The sequence below is a fragment of the Sceloporus undulatus genome, chromosome 2 (assembly GCF_019175285.1).
Source record: "Sceloporus undulatus isolate JIND9_A2432 ecotype Alabama chromosome 2, SceUnd_v1.1, whole genome shotgun sequence".
Lineage (NCBI taxonomy): Eukaryota > Metazoa > Chordata > Lepidosauria > Squamata > Phrynosomatidae > Sceloporus > Sceloporus undulatus.
The window spans coordinates 86,863,572-86,881,851 of record NC_056523.1 but is presented as its reverse complement, the minus strand read 5'-3'; the positions used below and the strand labels follow the sequence as shown (position 1 = coordinate 86,881,851).

The following is an 18,280-nucleotide window of genomic DNA, read 5'->3' as shown; positions in this document are numbered from 1 at the left end:
ATAGGAAATTAAGCACAAAAATTCAACATTAGTACCTGTTATTAGAGAACATTTTAACTTGACAGCATAGTTTCTATGGCATATTCAGTCCTGACAGCAGAAAAACAGGAAAGCAGTAGCTGTTCTGTCTGAAAGTCACTGCTGAAAACCTATACTAAACAGGAGTTAATCCCTGAAACAGTACTTTCCAGAAATTGCATGCCAGAATCTGTTGGGATAATTATGTCTAAATTAAAAAACAGAAAAAAGAGAGCTCATGGTCATATTCAGAGGTACTATGGATATTTTTTTTAACTCTTGAAGATTTATTTTGCTTTAAAAAACAAAAACAAATTATGTTTAGTGTTTATGAAACATTTATATCCCACCTTTCTCCTTGCATGGGATCCAAGGGAGCTGCAAATAGTTGTGTCTTAAGTGAACTAATATTGAATGTATAAAAACAGCTGCTGATTAGTTGAAATTGATTCCAGTGATTGGTGTGTTCACCACTCCACCCTTTGCTTCTTCCTCCCCTTCCCAATGATGAGAGTGTGTAAAAATATAGCCTGTTAACAGAGCCAAACTGAATTACTTGAGATGATGAAAGTCGTGGAATTCCGGTGAGGGCAGGAAAGGTAAATGGTAGCCACAATGTGAGAGTGTGCTAGACATAAGGGCAAGACACAACCACACTGTGATTGAAGTAACATGAGATCCTAGGAGGACTGGGCCAGTGATAATAGGCAGCATATTGGTAACCTGGAATACAAATAAGAAACTCAGAATAATGAACGTATCCAACCTGTAAGGGTGTGAGGTTTGTCAAGAGATGTCAGTTGTACCACAAAGAAATTTATTCTGATAGAACTGGTGATTTTGTAAGTATATGTGCCATACAGCCCTCAACCTTATGTGAGACAATACCGAACATTCTGAATACACATTATATGTTTGGCATACTGCCTTTGTTCCAAAAGGTTCCCAGTGCTATCCCACTTTTATCAGTCCACAAAATGGACTCCACTAGCTAATTTTCGACTCGCTACTACAGATCCATTGAAAGATTGCTTTACTATGGTTGGCAGAGTGAGAGGAGGAACTGTAGCATAAATTCCATGAAGGAAGAATTTTATGCACAATCAGTGGAGAGGCAGGATCAGCCTCTCAGACTTTTCATCTTAGCTTTGTGGCATCTCCAGAACTGTCCCCCCTCCTCGCCATCCCACTAGTGATAACGGAGTACTTCTTGCCTTACAAGTAGATGCTTGACTCAAATGCAAGGCTTGCAAATTCAAATAGGCAAGATCAGGCTCTTCCCTGATGTGTACACCTTGCAATTGCCCTGGGACCACTTTTTCGCCCGGCCATCACAGATTCTAATAAACCATGTTTGTTTTTAATTTAAATCAGGTCACTCAAATCTGCAGATATTGAACCTATCAATATCGAGGACCCACTACTACGTCAAGTGAGGAGCAGGAGAATGCACTGTTCTAGGAGATGCAAATTCAGTTTGACCCGGATTGTCTTAAATAGAGATTCCAGACAGCACTCCTTAGCTATTTCTGTGAACTGTAATTCTTTTCTACACCTCCCATTCTGGGCTTTAAACAGAACTTTCTTCAAGTTGACTTAAACCATCATTGCCAAGAAAAAGAGCTACTCTGATGTTGGTATTGCAGGTCTTGTTCCTGAATAGCTACATTCATCTGTTGCTCTACTACCATTTGAATTTATTTCCCCACAGGAAGACAATCTATTGTGATCCTGACTAACATATGCATGGCGTTTGCCCAGATTTGGATGCTTTTGTAGCTGGGCTAAATCAACCTTATTTCAGAAAACTTTAATGTATGACGTTCCTCTCTTTTGTGTCGTTTGTTATTAATTGCCCTCGAGTTGTTCTTGGCTCATGGCAACCCTATGGATGAGACATCTCCAAGACCCTCAGGCCTCTACTGCTCTGCTTAATTCCTGCAAACCCATACCTGTGACCTCCTTACTAGAGTCCATCCATCTAGTACGTGGCCTTCCTCTCTTCCTACTTTCCCAGCACTATTGCCTTTTCCAATGAGTCTTTCCTTCTCATAATGTGTCCGAAGTACGATAGCCTCAATTTGGTCATCTTGGCTTCCAGGGAGGTTTTTGTTTTGATCTGCTCTAAACAGCTTCATTTATATACTGCTTCATACTGAACTAACAGTGTCTAAGCAGTTTACAACTGTAAGAAATTGCCCCCAATAATCTGGGTACTCATTTTAGTGACCTCGGAAGGATGCAAGCCTGAGTCAAGCTTGAGCCCTTTCGCTGGTATTGAACTTGCAACCTTATGGCTTTAAGTGAATGGCTGCAGTACAGGCATTTTAACCACTGCACCACCAGGGCTCTAGGACCCATTTGTTTGTCCTTTTGGCTGTCCATGGGATCCTCAGCACTCTTCTCCAGCACCACATCTCAAATGAATTGATTTTCCTCCTGTCATCTTTCTTAACAGTCCAGCTCTCACATCCATAAATGGTAATAGGAAATACGATGGCTTGTATGATTCTAACTTTTGTGTTCAGTTGTATATCTTTGCATTTTATAATCTTTTCTAGTTCTTTCATAGCCATCCTCCCCATTCTTAATCTTCTTCTGATTTCCTGACTGCAGTCCCAGTTTCTATCAATGTTTGATCCCAGGTACGGGAATTCTTTTACTATTTCTATTTCTTCATTATCTAGGTTAAACTTGTGAAGGTCCTCAGTGGTCATTATTTTTGTTTTCTTTATGTTCAACATTAAGCCTGCCTTTGCATTTTCTTCTTTGATTTTCCTTTGTAGGTTTTCCAGGTCTGTGAGGTTTTCTGCTAGTATTATGATGTCATCTGCATATCTTAGATTGTTGATATTCCTTCCTCCTATTTTCACTCCTTCTTCTGTATCCAAGCCTGCTTTTCTTATCATATGTTCTGCATACAGCCTTGTATGACCCCTTTGCCAATTGGGAACCATTCTTGTCTGACTCCTTTGCCAGTTGGGAACTCAGGACAGTAGGCTGTTGTCCTGAGTACAAATTCCTCATCAGGACTATCAGATGTGTTGGGACTCCCATGTCTTTAAGAGCATTCCATAGCCTTTCATGATCTATGCAGTCAAAGGCTTTGCTGTAGTCTATAACGAACATGCTGATTTTCTTTTGGAATTTCCTGGTGCACTCCATTAGCCATCATATGTTTGTAATGTGATCCCTAGTGCCTCTTCCTTTCCTGAACCCCGCTTGAACCTCTTAGATTTCTCTCTCCATGTATGGTTGGCGTCTATGTTACATAATTTTGAGCATGATTTTGCTTGCATTGGAGATCAGTGCTATAGTCCTGTAGTTGCTGCTGTCTCTTGTGTCTCTCTTTTTGTGGATGGGGATGCATATTGATCACTTCCAATCTGTTGGCCATCATTTTGTTTTCCATATCGGTTGACATTTTTACAGACTCTCCTTTTACAGAATCATTTGTTTACAGTTCGAGAGAATCCTCTAGCAGTACAAAAGAACTCAATAAATTGAATTTTTAAAAAATGTCAGCTGGGCCTTTCTAACACTACTTACCAAATGTTCCAGTGGATGAGCATAGAGAGATGCTATGGCAATAGGCGCAGTCCATTCGTGGTGTTTTTTATGTATGTGCTTATAGAGGAAAGGATGGTGAACAAGACTGCAAGGGAAAAAACAAAAGCAAAAATCACTCAACTTGTCAGGATTACAGATAGGAACCTATTACTGAAAGAAAAATAGTAGAATGCTGTTTTGTGCTACCATTCTATCATGGGGGTGGGGTGGACAACAGTGACAGTGTTTTCCTTTTCAAGTGGTAGGATGGGCCAATTTTAAATTGGCCAGTAAGATTTAGAGTATTACATAGCCAATATAGAAGATAGTTGAATTTGTTACCTTTGTTAAGCACGAGGCTTACCGATGAGAGTAGTAGAACAGAATTTCCTCTATTAGGGTAAATGTTGCCAGTTCAAGAAGAAACCAGTGGAATGTGGGCAGCTGAAAATGGCATGGCTCACACCTCCATTTCATGATGGGGAATAGCAGGATCATAATGGGCAAAGAAATGAAAACCATATTGAACAGGACAGTGCGGATGGCATTGTACAATTTTTCTTTGTCAACCTGGGAAGAAGCAGAATGAATAGTTTGGCCTAGACATGAAGGAAGTTTAGGCAGTTCTAAAAAGCACTTGGCTACTGACTACAAGACTTAAGGTGGCTTTTTCTTATAACCAAATGATAAGGCATATGTTGATGCTCCACTTTGGATCCCATGCTAGGGAACAGATGGGAATAAATATAAAATATATTTTTCAGCCTTTAATCCTTGAGTTAAGAGTTGGCCCAAGACATTCTGCTGCCTGAGGCAAGCAACAAGACAGCATGTCCCCACCCACTCTCCAATTTATTGGACTAAGTAGACTCAGGTCCAGGTTATTTAAAGGACTGTGTTCTCCCTTAGGAACATGCCTGAGAACTGTTTGCATGGACCAAAAAAATCCCCACCCTGGCAGCATCCTGTTTAGACAATGCAAGCCAACAGCCCCAGACCAGGATTGAGCAGACTGGATGCTGACTCAGCCCAACCAGTCCTTATCCCGGCCTAAAATGACCAGCTGTTTGCAGAGGAGTTTCCCAGAAACTCTACTGGGACAGGTGGTAGACTGGACAACCATGCACTCCCTTAACTGCTGCCAGGGTTCACTGTGAAGGTCCCCGGCATAACCTGTGCACGTGGCCATGTGGGTGAAGCCAGACACCTGTTTCTGTCATTAGGGGCCACATCTGTGCCTTCACAGAGAACAGTGGCAGTTGAGGGTAAGGTGGTGGTGGCTCCATGGTGCAGAGATGAGCATCTCAACACTTGTTCATAGCCACACCAGCCCAGGTGAACCCTGCAAGAAGGAACAAGCCAGGTCTGCATGCAGGATACCATAGGTTGGCTTTCAGTATTCTTCCGATGTGCTTTGTCCCCTTCATAGGCACATCTGGGGGCGGAACAGGGCCTTCTCAGTGGCTGGGGAAAAGGCAGAATGAAACACACACACACACAGAGTAATGCAAATTCTCAAAGACAGACACAACCCTGTAATTAAAATGGATCCTGCTGTAACTTGGGGGGGGGGGGGGGTGTTAAAATCTCTTTTAGTGTTATTAGAAGTTTTTTGCATTATAAAAACCATGCTTTTGTTTCCTTGGGTTTCCATGGCTGAGTGGGGATTTGAAACCTGGTTTCTACAGTTATAGTTCAATGCTCATCATGCTAGCTCTCAACAGGAAGTGACTGTTGTTTTTTAAAAAGTACTTTCCCACTCTGTAAATAGCTGGGGAGGGGGGGAACAAAAGCATGGCAAAAAAGCCCTCATGTGCCCTAGAGGGCATTTGAGGGCAAACCTTTTTTACAGTATTTAAAACTGATTCCTTTCGGACAGCCTGCAGGCTACACTTTACCTTCTATTGCTAGAAATCAACCCATACCAAGATACCTTATGGTATATACTATTAGATATACCAAATTACAGTGACAGATGAGATAGAAGCAAGGGAGACCAGAGCAAGTTCAAGAAATGTTGAGGTGGAGCAGAAAATACTAACCCCCCCCCAACATACTGACCAGGTAAGGCGCATACCATCTAAGACTGACTAAGGTTTTTCAGTACCTCAGGCAGAAAATCTCACAACTTTTCTAGTAAAAACACAGTAAGAAATTAATGTCTGCTGCTTCTTCATGACACTAAAAATTTGCTATGTGAGACAGTCACCATGGGGGCAAGCTGGATTGATATCTTCCTTCATCCATAAAAGCTACTTGGTGACTTTAGGCCAATCATTACTTTCTTGGTTTAACCTACCTCCCTGGGGTCTTTTTGAGAAAGGATAGGATAAAAATGAAACAAAGATGGCAATGACATCCAAATTGACTATGAAAGAGACTGTAGTATTTTTCCGCAGACAGAGGCACAAAGGTTATTTAGGCTTGGGAAGAATCACCCTTCAAGAAAAAAAGTGAGATCCTATTCAAACCTAGCAGCAAGCTAGCAGTGGATAAATACTTACAGGGTCATTCTTCCCCAGCTGAATTCGGTATTGTGTAATGAAACGGGGCCTTCCAGTCACATCTGCTGTCAGCCATATTGCATTGAAGCCCAAGAATACAAAGGTAGGAGTTAGGACAGGGCCTGAAGGGGCAGAAGAGAACAAGTAAGGAGAGTATGATACAGGACATAAGAAGGGCCCCTCTCTATGGAGCAGTAAGGTCATCACATCTTTAAAAAAATACTTGAAATGTTGCAGAAAGAACAGCCAAAATGATCAAGAGATGGGAAAATTTCCTTCATGGGGAAAGGTTGCAACATTTGGATCTATTTGACTGAGGAAAACAGCATATACAGAATTCACTGCTATGAAGTGGTGCAGCCAATGACCACCAATTTGGACAGTTTATGCAAATTCATGAAGATAGAGCTATACATGGCTATAAATCATGAGGGCTATAGGCAGGAACACTCTGGATTAACTGGGTGCTCATCTGGGTGTTTTGTTGCGCTCAGTGCCTTGGTATTCACTGACATACTATCTGAAACTGGGATTGTAGATCTAATGCAGGAAGGCACTATGAGCAAAGCAGCAAATATACAGTGAGAAAGCCTTGGAACAATACAGCTAGTCTCACTGCTATGTTATGCAGTTCTGGACAAGCTGTCCCATTTGGTAACACTGTAAAAGTGACTGTATTGGAGGCATTTCCCACCCAAGGCACTAGGTATCCTGGCGTCAAGGCAAAATACCAGTGTTGAAAATAATGGTAGACAAGGATATTTTCTCTCATGTCTTGCTTTCATGGTCATCTGGATGCTACTGGGAGAAAGAAGTGTGACAAACCTCTCCTTCATTAAACCTCTTTTACCACAGTAGGCAGCCCTAAAAGGTATTTTACACCCACAGCTGTCCCACTTTTATTTATAATCTATGGGTTTGCTTTATTTGTTAGTAGTGTGGAAAATAATTCCAGTTTCACACAAGCTTGAATAAAAGAACAATAAAATGTTATTTAAATGTTGGTTGTCAGTGTTTCATTTGTTGCAAGATTATGTTCTTGTTACACTTTTGTTTCAACTTTATAAATCTATTAAACAACAAGTACCATATTCTCTTTCAGGACTCTCACACTGTCCTTACAGTACTGTGGACTTTCCAATCTTATTTCTATATTAGCCTTCAGGCTATCTATCCCTGAAACTCCCTCACTCTGAGCTCGGTCTTAGAGCTAAATCCCTTCCTTTCCAAACTTTAGCCCTCATAGTCCCTAACTTCTGGACTCTCACAAAACCAAACCCTCACCGTCTGAAACCCAAACCCTATCTGACTCTGGCTGTCACCAGCTGACTCCTGATTGGCTGTAGCTAGCTTGGCATAATCCTGTCTGCTCTCCATAAGAAGATATAGGGCTAGAGAAAATTCTTACCAGTTTGGCTGGTCTGTTCACAAATAAACCTAGTGTTTTGTGTCTGTTCACAAATAAACCTAGTGTTTTGTGTCTGTTCACAAATAAACCTAGTGCAACAGCTTTCATCAGGGGCACAAAGCCCAGCTTCCGATGCATTTGTAACTATCACTGCCAGTGCCATAAATAGCAAGAGAAGCAAAAACTGTTTGTTGAGTCAACATCATAATCTATGGCATTGCAATAGTTTGGGTAACAGACCTCAACCTGCTCATCCTTTGCAAACATATCCAAATGATCATTACAGGCTGAGTCTCCCTTATTCAAAATGGGACTGGAAGTATTTTGGATTCCCCACGCCCCCACCCCGATTTTGGAATATATGCATATACATAAAGAGGTATCTTGGAGATGGGACCCAAGCCTAAGCATGAAATTCATTTATGTTTCATACGCACTTTATACAAAATATTTTTAATAATTTTGCACACGAAACAGAGTTTGTGTAATAGCCACAACATTGTTCTGGCTGTGTGTTTTGTGTTCTGGGGAGGACTGGTGGGAGGAATAAGGACAGGATGCATCATGTGACATCCACAATGTGAAAGCTGGCTTAACCATGTACCAACTCGATTTAGTAATAAACAGGATAATCATGGCATGTCCTTAACTACTGGATTCATACTCCAATAGTTTTGGGTGAAAAGGAGAGTAATATTATTACAGAATTATACTTATAAAGGTAAAGATAAAGGTTTTCCCTTGACATGAATGTTTAGTTGTAACCAACTGTAGGGGCGGTGTCATATCCATTGCTAACCCAAAGAGCTAGCACTGTCTGAGGACTGCTCTGGTGGTCATGTGGCCATCATGACTGCTCTGAACTCTGTTACCCTCCCACCAAAGTGGAACCTATTTTTCTTCTTCATGGTCTCTGCAAATCATACAAATGGGTTATACTGCACCTGTGCAATGCTGCTCGGAAACTTCTGGAATCACTGGGCAAAGTTAACTTTGCAATTTTTTGGCGGTAGCTCTGCCCATCCCATATAAGTCCCCTGTCATCCCGCTCTTTCTCCAGTTCCTTCTTTCCGCCGTGTTGGCTGCTTTAGGAACTTCGCTACTGGAATCCGCTTGTTATTCTCTGGAATTCTCTCCTCCCCCCCTCCCCCATGTGTTGTTGACCAATCTGCATGTTCTCCAACTTCGATGTAGATTTTGATTTGGCTTATGATGTCTCCGGCTCTGTTTAAGAAGTGCGATGTGTGTGGTAGTAAGATCCCTGGGCAGGATCCCCATTCTTCATGCCTCCTGTGCCTGGGTGAGGGTCACTATATCAAGACTTGTGCCCTCTGTAAATCTTTGACGCCCCAAGCCATAAAAAATCGCAACTCTCACCTTAAGGCTGCCTTGCACCAGCAGGCTCTGCTCTCTCCAACAGCCTCCCGTTCCTCTTCTGTACCTGCAGCTTCGGAGTTGGTGCTGACAGCTTCTGCTTCTGTGGCCCAGAGCTCCTCCACTGAGCCTAGTGCCACCACTGTCTCTGTCCCTGTTGGGTCCGAAGGAGCCCACCCGAAGTCCAAGTCTAAGTCCTCTGAAAAGAACAAGACTAAGCACAAGGACTTGAGCTCCAAGAAGGATTCGGGCCATGACAAGGATTTGAGCTCCCAAAGGGAATCGAGCTCTAAATCCTCCTTCAAAAAGAGGTCTCTGGATGCAGGAGAAGGCTCTCCTCATGACTCTTCCCATTCCAAGAAGTTGTGAACCAAGACTCCTGAAGGTGCCTGGTCATTTTCCAAAGACCAAGCCACTTCTTCGGTATCCAGGCAGGTCTCATCGGTGCCAGCCGAACCCGAACAACATGGCTCTCTCCATGCTCGTTGGACACCGGACTTAGCTTCGGTCTCCTCTCCTCCTGCTACTCTGGCTTTTCACCATGTCTCTGATGACAATGTAAACACTTCTGTCTTACCTATCCTGTCGCCCCACAGAGACTTGTCCCAGAGTCAGTGATCTCCCACCCTTGCTCCTCAGGTACAACTTCACCAGGCAGAGGTCCACCAGGCTCCCTGTTTTCTTCAACAGGAAGAATCCGACTACTTTTATGATATGTCTGTAGGTCACGACAACATCTGCCATTGCTTTGGTCAGAAATCCTCTGTGACACCAACAGCCTCGGTACTCTCTGAATCCTCGGTACCCATGTCGCATCCCACTGCAGTGGCCTCTACCCAGACTCTACCCTCAACTTCTCAAGTTGTTGTTGCTGACGACGTCTTGGAGTCAGACCGTGAAATGTCCCAACATGGGGAGCCTCGTGCTTCTCACACTGAATTTGGCTTCTTGGAAGAAGGCGCCCAGCAGTCCCCCCAGAAGCTTTTCCAACCGGGTACCTTGTCTCCCACCAATGATGTCCATTCCTTTGTGGAACATGTCATAAAAATGGACAACGCTCTTGAGCTGCAGGTCACCCACATGGATGATGAAACCACAGACCCAATTGAGAGACGAGTCCACGGCAAGGTTCCGACGCCAGCATCAATACCTCTGTTACCATAGTTGGAGACAATAGCCAAACGTTCCTGGGACGCACCTGCATCTGTGACACCTACTACTAGGAAGACTGAATCCTTGTATAGGATCATAGCATCCAAATCTTCTTGGCTGTTCTTTCACCCCAAACAGAATTCCACAATTGTCGAAAGGTCCCAGCAGTCCTTTACACCAAAGACATCCACATCACCTACTGACCGAGAGGCGAAGAAGGTCGATGGCCTTGTAAAAAAGAATTATGCCTCTTCTGTGTTAGGACTTTGAGGAGACACTCCTGGCTTCGTTCCTCGGACCTGAACCTGAACATGAAGGCCACCATTGAAGACATGCCATCCAATGATGCCGGCCTATTCAATCGTGAGACAGATGAGTGCCTCAATTTCAAGTACCGCATGAAGGCGGCCGCAAAGAAACACAGTATGTTCACACCATCTCAGCCCACATTTCGAAAGCGGTTTGGAGGTCAGCAACAGTGATATGGCCAGGGCCAACGGCTCTTTCAACAAGATCACCAGTACCACCAACAGGAGCACCAGAGGCAGCGCTACCTGTCCCAATCCTCTTCTTCTGGCCACCACAGCCCCCTGCTCAGTACCAAAAGAACTATCGTAAACAAGATATCTACCAGGGCAAGAAGAGATCCTGAAAGGTTGCTGCGTCCTCCGTTGACTCCACCAGGTCCTTTCCCTTTGACATTTTAAGGCCTTTCTCTAACACCTGGGCCATTGTGACTTCCAACTCTTGGGTCCTTGACATTGTCTATAGGGGTTATGACCTCATGTTCAAAGAGCTCCCCTCCAAGGATGAATTATGAAGAGATGTTGCCTATTCATCAAAGACAAGTGGTCCCTGGGCGAACAGTCTCTCCACATCAATGCCCTCGAGATGCTTGCTGTGGGAAAAGGCCTTGAGAGCTTTCAAGACAAATTTGTCCAACAAGGTACTACTCCTTCCGGCGGGCAACATCACAGTTATGTACTACCTCAACAAACAAGGGGGCACCAGGTTGCAGACCTTGCTCGACATCATTCCCTGCATCTGGGAATGGTGCATTCCAAGGGAGATTCTGCTCCAAGCAATCCGCTTGCCAGGAGAAGAAAACGACTTGGCCGACCAGCTCAGCAGGTCTTCCACCACTTGCCACGAGTGGATGCTCCATCCTGAGACGATGACCGACCTCTTCAGTATGTGGGGAACTCCACAAATCGACCTCTTCGCGACCATCCTCAACAGCCACTGTCCCCAGTTCTGCTCCCGGTTGTGCAATGACAGCTCCTTTGGAGATGCGTCAAAAAAGATGCTTTACACCTTTCCTCCATTCCCACTGATCACCAGGGTAGTGTCCAAGCTGACAACAGACTGCTCGGATGCCATCCTGATCACCCCTTGATGGCCAAGACAACTGTGGTTCCAGTCACTGTGCCACCTGTCCTGGAGGGAGTTTCTCCAACTCGAGTTCTGTCCCGAACGTCTCACTCTCCAAGGTGGCCAGGTTCGACATCCGGACATCAAAAATCTGGTGGCCTGGAGGCTCTGTCCCTAGACTCACTTCCCCTCTCGGTACAGACGGTGATTCTAGCTGCCCAGAAGCTGGTTACCAAGAAATCCTATGCTTCCAAATGGAAGAAATTTGCTGATTTCCTCTCTGCAAGAGACCTCTCTCCATCTCAGGTGTCGACATCGATAATGCTGGAGTTCTTGATGACACTTTTGGATTCGGGACTGTGCCTCACCTCTGTCAAGTGCTATCCTTCTGCCCTCTGTTTCCATTATTAATTTGATGGCAGGCCTTCTTTTTTTAGGGACTCTATTGTGAAGAGTATCCTGGAGGGTTGCAACAACCTCCATCCTCTGGTTTCAGTACCAACACCTGCTTGGAGCCTAGACGCTGTGCTGTCTTGTTTGCAATCCAAACCCTTCGAGCCCATGGCCACTGCTGACTTAAGGCTGCTGACTTGGAAGACAGCCTTCCTTGTGGCCATCATGTCTGCTCTCTGTGCGGGCGAATTCTGTGCCTTGCGGAGGGATCAGCCTTTGCTTAGGTTCCATAAGGATAAGGTTGTCCTCCGCACCGACATTACCTTTTTGCCTAAGGTGGTGTCATCCTTTCACATGTGTCAGGATATTGTTTTGCTGACCCTGGCCTCAAACCCGACCACCAAAACCAAGTGTCGACTGCACACCTTGGACGTTTGGAGAGCTTTGGCCTTTTATTTGGACAGAACTACAGGTTCGAGCCGTTCTGAGAGACTGTTCCAGTGCTATTCACCAAAAAAGGGACTACCTGTGACTGCACAGAGGCTTTCCAAATGGGTGGCTGGTACCATACACCTCTCCTATGAACTGTCAGGTAGACCTCTCCCTGCCAGGGTTCAGTCTCACACAACTAGGGCGGTAGCGACATCCTCCACTTTTTTGACTGGGGTCCACTTGGAGGATGTCTGTAAAGCTGCTGTTTGGTCCCGGCCTTTGACTTTCATCAAACATTATAGGCTGGACACCAGGGCCAAACGCGACGCAGCGTTTGGGAGGGCAGTGTTTACATTAATTTATTGCACTGCATTCGCTTTGTTGACTATACATTGTGTTCCAAGTTATTTATGCCTTGAAACTAGATTTTGCATGCATTGACAATGACACCTTGACCAATGCCTTTGTGCTTGTTTACAAACTCTTGAAAATGTATGTTTTAATCACCAGAACTGGCAGGGGTTACACAAACTGACATGGTTTACATATGTGCCTTATGACTTGAAGGTGTTTTTGAAAATGTAATTCTATTGTTGTTGATTACTTTTAAAGTACTATTTATTAAAGTATTAAATGCAACCAACACAGCTTTTGGTTCAAAGATCTTTATTGTGTTCTTTCAATAAACACAGCTTTACTTGAACTTAACTTGGTGTCATGACACTCCCTCCACCACTGACCTAAGCTGGTCAGTCTAACCCATTTGTATGATTCGCAGAGACCACAAAGAAGAAGGACAGGTTACTCACCTGTAATGGTATTTCTTCAAGTGGTCATCTGCGAATACATACAAATCCCGCCCATCCTCCCCTCAGTGTCCTACTCAGCATTGGCTCACTTGCAGCGTAACATTTTGCAACTGGGAATAGAGCGGGAAGACAGGGGACTTATATGGGATGGGCAAAGCTACCGCCAAAAAGCTGCAAAGTTAATTTTATCCAGTGGTTCCAAAAGTTTCCGAGCAGCACTGTGCAGGCGCAGTACAACCCATTTGTATGTATTCGCAGATGACCACTCAAAGAAATACCATTAAAGGTGAGTAACCTGTCCATCTATTTGCTTTCACATGCTTTCGAACTGCTAGGTTGGCAGAAGCTGGGACTAGTGACGGGAGTTCACCCCATCATGTGGCACTTGGGCCTTGAACTGCCAACCTTCTGACCTTATGACAGTCAGGACTGGTGTCTTAACCATTAAGCCACTGCATCCCTAGTATTATACTTGCATCCCACTTTTTCCCCAGCTTGGGACTCAAGGCAGCTTACAAGTTAAAACATATAATCAAAACTTTTATTTGCTTAGTTTGACATCCTGTTGGTTCATCCCAGCTAGAATAAACTCATTCCATCAGTTTTTGAATAGTGAGTCAACATGTAGGTAAAGCTCAATGGCTGAATGGGTCTACACTAGTCAGGACTATACGATTTAGGCCTAGGCGCTGCTGTAGGACATTGGTCCTCATGGACTAACTTCAGTTCAAAGTTACTCACCTAAAATGAAAATTGCCCACTCATTTCCACCCAGGAGGTTGTACAAAGTTTCCCACTGAGTCTGCCAGAAGAAGCCAGAGGCTCTCCAAAATTTCTGCAGGTGCCTGTAAAATAAAGCAAGCCTTTGAGCAGGGGTAGGAAACCTATTCACTCAAAGAATAATAATTTATCTATACCGCTCTGTTGTGAGGGAACCTAGTGAACTTACCACATGAGAGAGTTCCTGAAAGCAACAAACATTAGCAGGCCAGGGCCCAGTATAAAGGCGGTTATCTTCACTGAGTCCCGGAATTTCCAGGCCTGAGAACAAGAAACAGGAAGAGTGCTATAGTCAATGATTTTTTTTTAAAAAGGAATGAAGTATATATACTGAAGTACAGAAAAAATAAAGGCCAAAAATAGTTTTATAATTCCTCAAAAAAGTTGACACACCATACCTCTCTTATACTGAGAAGGCTGTCTTCTATTTTCCAAATGCTCTAGAAAGAATGCTCTGGTAAAAAAGGAAGCATTGTGTACACATCCTCTCTAGTGTCCAATAGCACATCCCAGATTTGAAGTGTGGTCCAGGGCTTCTATCATTAAATAAAGCCCATCATGGATCCCACCATTCTGGACAATTATTAGGCAGGTGGCCTCCTAGGAGATTCCGGATTAGATGAATTATGTATATCCATTTCAATTTGGTATCAGGTCTGCTTATGGGACAGAGATGGCTTTGGTCTCCTTGATGGATGACCCACTCCTGGAGCTAGACAGAGAGAGTGTGTCTTGTTGGTTCTACAGGACCTCTCAGCAGCTCTCAGTACAGGTGGAGTCTCCCTTATCTGAAATGCTTGGGAGCAGAAGCATTTTGGATTTCAGAGGTTTTTTTGGATTTTGGAATATTTGCATATACATAATGAGGTATCTTAGAATTTCAAATCTAAACATGAAATTCATTTATGTTTTGTATACACCTTATGCATATTGCCTGAAGGTAATTTTATATACACAGTATTCTTCATAATGTTGTATATGAAACAAAGTTGGTGTACAGTGAACCATCAGAAAGCAAAGGTGTTACTTTCTCGGCCACTCATGTGGACAATTTTGGAATACAGTATTTTGGATTTCGGAATTCCAGATAAAGGAGATCCAACCTGTACCATCAGCGATGGTATCCTCCTGGATCACCCTGCTGGGATGGAACTTGAGAGCACTCTTTTACAGTGGTTTTGTTTCTTCCTGGAGGGGTTGAACCAGAAGATGATCCTGGGGGACTCCTGCTCGATCCTTTGGCTGTTAGCCTATGTGGTGCCTCAGGGTTTGGGTCTGTTCTCCATGCTATTTAACATACACATGAAACAGCTGTGAGATGACACCCAAGTCTTTTTCTTCTTCCCAGCATAATCCAAGGTAGCTATTTTCATCCTAAACTAGTATCTGTCATCAGTAATAGAATGAATGACAGTAAACAGGAGTGAGGAGGACCTTGCTTTTTACATATCCTAGGTCTTTTAAAACAATCTGCCCCTGCGGCAAAGGGGGAAAAAGCGTGAACTGGAGAGCAAGGGAAGGGGAGTAGCCCAGAGATCAGAGAAAGGCAAGTTTCATCAGACTAAATCTTGCTAAGAATACCCTATGATAGCATCTCCAAAAGTTGGAGACATGAAGGCATATAACAACAACATGAAGTCTTGCACATTTTGTAGGCTGCATGAAGAAAGGTTAATGTTTACCTGCAGAACAGGTACAGCTATAACACAGCAGTTTTTTTAATACCGTAGTTAAGAAATCAGGGATTAAAGTGCATTACTGAATATTATGTCACTTGAGTACAACTGTGGGGATATTATTTTGTGCTGACAGTATATTCAACCCTGATCTTTGAAACTGCATTCTAAGAAGGCTGTGCATAAAAATGGATTTTGTTATCTTTTTAGCCATCTTAAAATCTGCCACAGTTTAAAGTTGACAGTGGATATTCTACAACAGACTAGAGGCTGGTACAACACTGAAATTATATGCAAAACAATATTATAGAAACAGTAAAAATTTTCAGTTAAAAAAAAGGTTCCAGCAAAGCATTCAACCACAGCCCTAAGCTACTCAGGCCTAATCAGTTGCTAGTTCCAACTACTGTAGATCTACTAATCTGTGGAAGCAGGATTTATCATCTGAGTTCGAGTAAGTTTAGGTGTAACATATTTTAAACACCTGGTTAGATTAATAATTAAAATTGATACAGTCCTCCCTCCATTTTGTGGGGGATCCATTCCAGACCCCCCCCCCCCCGAAGAAAATGGAAAACCACACATATTCAAGCCCTATTGGCTTGAATGGAGGCAGCCCCCTCCATTTTAAGTCCCTCCTTTCTCCCCCGCAGATAATCAAGGGGCGTGGATCCCCAGTCCATGAGAACAGGGGAGGACTGTATAAATTTTCTAGTGTAGGTACAATGAGCACATACATGCTTTTCTATAAAGCATCTGAATGTAAACTTTACTCTTTATTTGTTGTTACATTACCATACTATGAGGGCTTTATCCATGCTGCACACAATAATGGTAACTTTACCTGTTTCAGATTGCTTCTAGGGCTTGGTGCAGGACATTTTGCAGTTTCTCTAACCTGAAATATAGATTAATTACACAAATTAAAGTTAAAATAAGACTGCAGATTAGCCTCAGACCTCTGTTTTATAATCTTATTGAGCTAGCCAAGGCCCAAGGATTGATTTATGTTCACTGAAACAGTCGCATCCTTTCAAATGCATTTTACCTATATAGACTGTATCCACACTGCAGCAATAATCCAGTTGACACCACTTTAACTGCCATGACTCATGTGGAATTCTGGGAATGGGGGCATTTTCATCATGGTGGCATTTCACTTAATTTTCACTTTCTATTTTTAAAAAAAGCTCCTGCCTAAGTTGGCTTAACATCCTTCCAAAGAAAGCATAGTGAAAATGCCCCCCATGGAGTCAAAACAGTTTTGCAAGGCTGCACTTTGTCCACCTTTGTCATATTTGATCCATTCTTTCTCCTCTCTTTTGGCTAGCCATGGACATTTGACAGTTCATTAACTTGAAATATAGATCACCTTATCCAAATTAAGGCCCCATACAGACAGGCCAAAAAAAAGCTGCTTCGGGTCACTTTGGAGGTATGCTGTTTAAATGATACATGCGTCCTAAGAGTCCAGAAGCCATGCCAAGCCCAACTCCAGATCCTAAGGATGCTTTGGTGTGGTTCGTGACTCTTAGGATGCATGTATCATTTAAACAGCATACCTCCAAAGTGACCCGAAGCAGCTTTATTTTGGCCTGTCTTTATGGAGCTGAAGTTAAGCTAAGTTTGCTGATTAGGACTCATGACTCCTGTTATATAATTTTATTGAGATAACCAACATCCCAGGAGTGGCTTGTGTTCACCAAAACAGTAGCACTCTTTCAAATGTCTTTTATTTTTTTAATTAAGTTACTTAAGGTGTTTACATCAGCTACACAGTAATATGGTTCTGTGGGTGACTTGTCGTTATAAACTGATCATATACAGTATTTTAAAAATCATATAAATGATTACAACATAAAAAAATTACAACCTAGAGAGACATCATACCAAAACCACATTATAATTATAAATGCCAAATGAGTTAGATCCAGACTGAAGTCATCTTTATAGCAGAGCTAGTTAAAATGCCTATTTTAATTAGTCATGACTACTTTAACTCCCACTGATGGTTGAAATAGACTGCCCTAAAAGGTATGGTTTCAAGCCACCCCTTCCGAAGCTGGATAGGGGCCGCGGCAACCACATGCCGTGGCCCCAATCCACCTTTTTGCCAGCTGAAAAAGGAGTGGCAGAGAGCTACTCCTTTTGGGGAGTGGCAAAAAAGCAGCTTTTCCAGCTCTGCACAGCCCATGGGTGGCTTCAAAACACTCCAGCAGCATGCACCATATAAATGCCGTGCTGCCAGAGCGCCCCAAAGCCAGCCCACATTTGGGCAGCCAGGTGGCTTGAAGCCGGCTTCTGGGTGGCTTCAGAGCATGCGTCATCAAATGTTGCACTCTGAAGCCGCCCAGACTGCAGAGCAAAAGAGCTGTCTGTTTTGGCCCATAATTCAACACATCTACTGCAAGCATGACTAACACTGCAATCCTTATATGTGCCTATTCAAAAACAATTCCAAATGAGTTAAATGGTGCTTACTCTCAATAAAGTGAATAGAAGACTGCAGCGTAACTCTGGAGCTCACTCAACATACAAACAGTTAGGATAAAAATTCAGATTTTTTTTAAAAACCTGGGAGATTTTTTAAAAAAGAAGTTCTTCACCTGATGCCTAAAGGACCATAAAGAACCTGCCTGAAAATACTCTATATGGGTGAGCCCTTCTCTAAGTCACACTACCTTCCTTGGTGGGTGCAAGTATTTAGTGCATTAATTGTGTTCCTAAGACACAATGGCAGTACTTTATTGTATTTATTGTAGTAGTTCTATTATATTATATCTATTAAAAATCTATTATAGAAATAAATCTTTA

General features: G+C 43.1%; 1 protein-coding gene across 5 annotated transcripts in view; it reads right to left on the bottom strand.

The window, feature by feature from the left end:
- FAXDC2 (fatty acid hydroxylase domain containing 2) overlaps positions 1-18,280 on the bottom strand; it is a 60,594-nt gene that overhangs the window by 1,954 nt on the left and 40,360 nt on the right. For all 5 annotated transcript variants that reach the window (XM_042454881.1, XM_042454882.1, XM_042454885.1 and 2 more), the window contains 7 exons: positions 16,311-16,364; positions 13,960-14,051; positions 13,752-13,855; positions 6,072-6,193; positions 3,932-4,137; positions 3,568-3,673; positions 575-741 (listed from right to left, as the gene is read on the bottom strand). In XM_042454881.1, the coding sequence (XP_042310815.1) occupies positions 575-741; positions 3,568-3,673; positions 3,932-4,137; positions 6,072-6,193; positions 13,752-13,855; positions 13,960-14,051; positions 16,311-16,364 (851 nt within the window). The remainder of the gene's footprint in view (positions 1-574; positions 742-3,567; positions 3,674-3,931; positions 4,138-6,071; positions 6,194-13,751; positions 13,856-13,959; positions 14,052-16,310; positions 16,365-18,280) is intronic.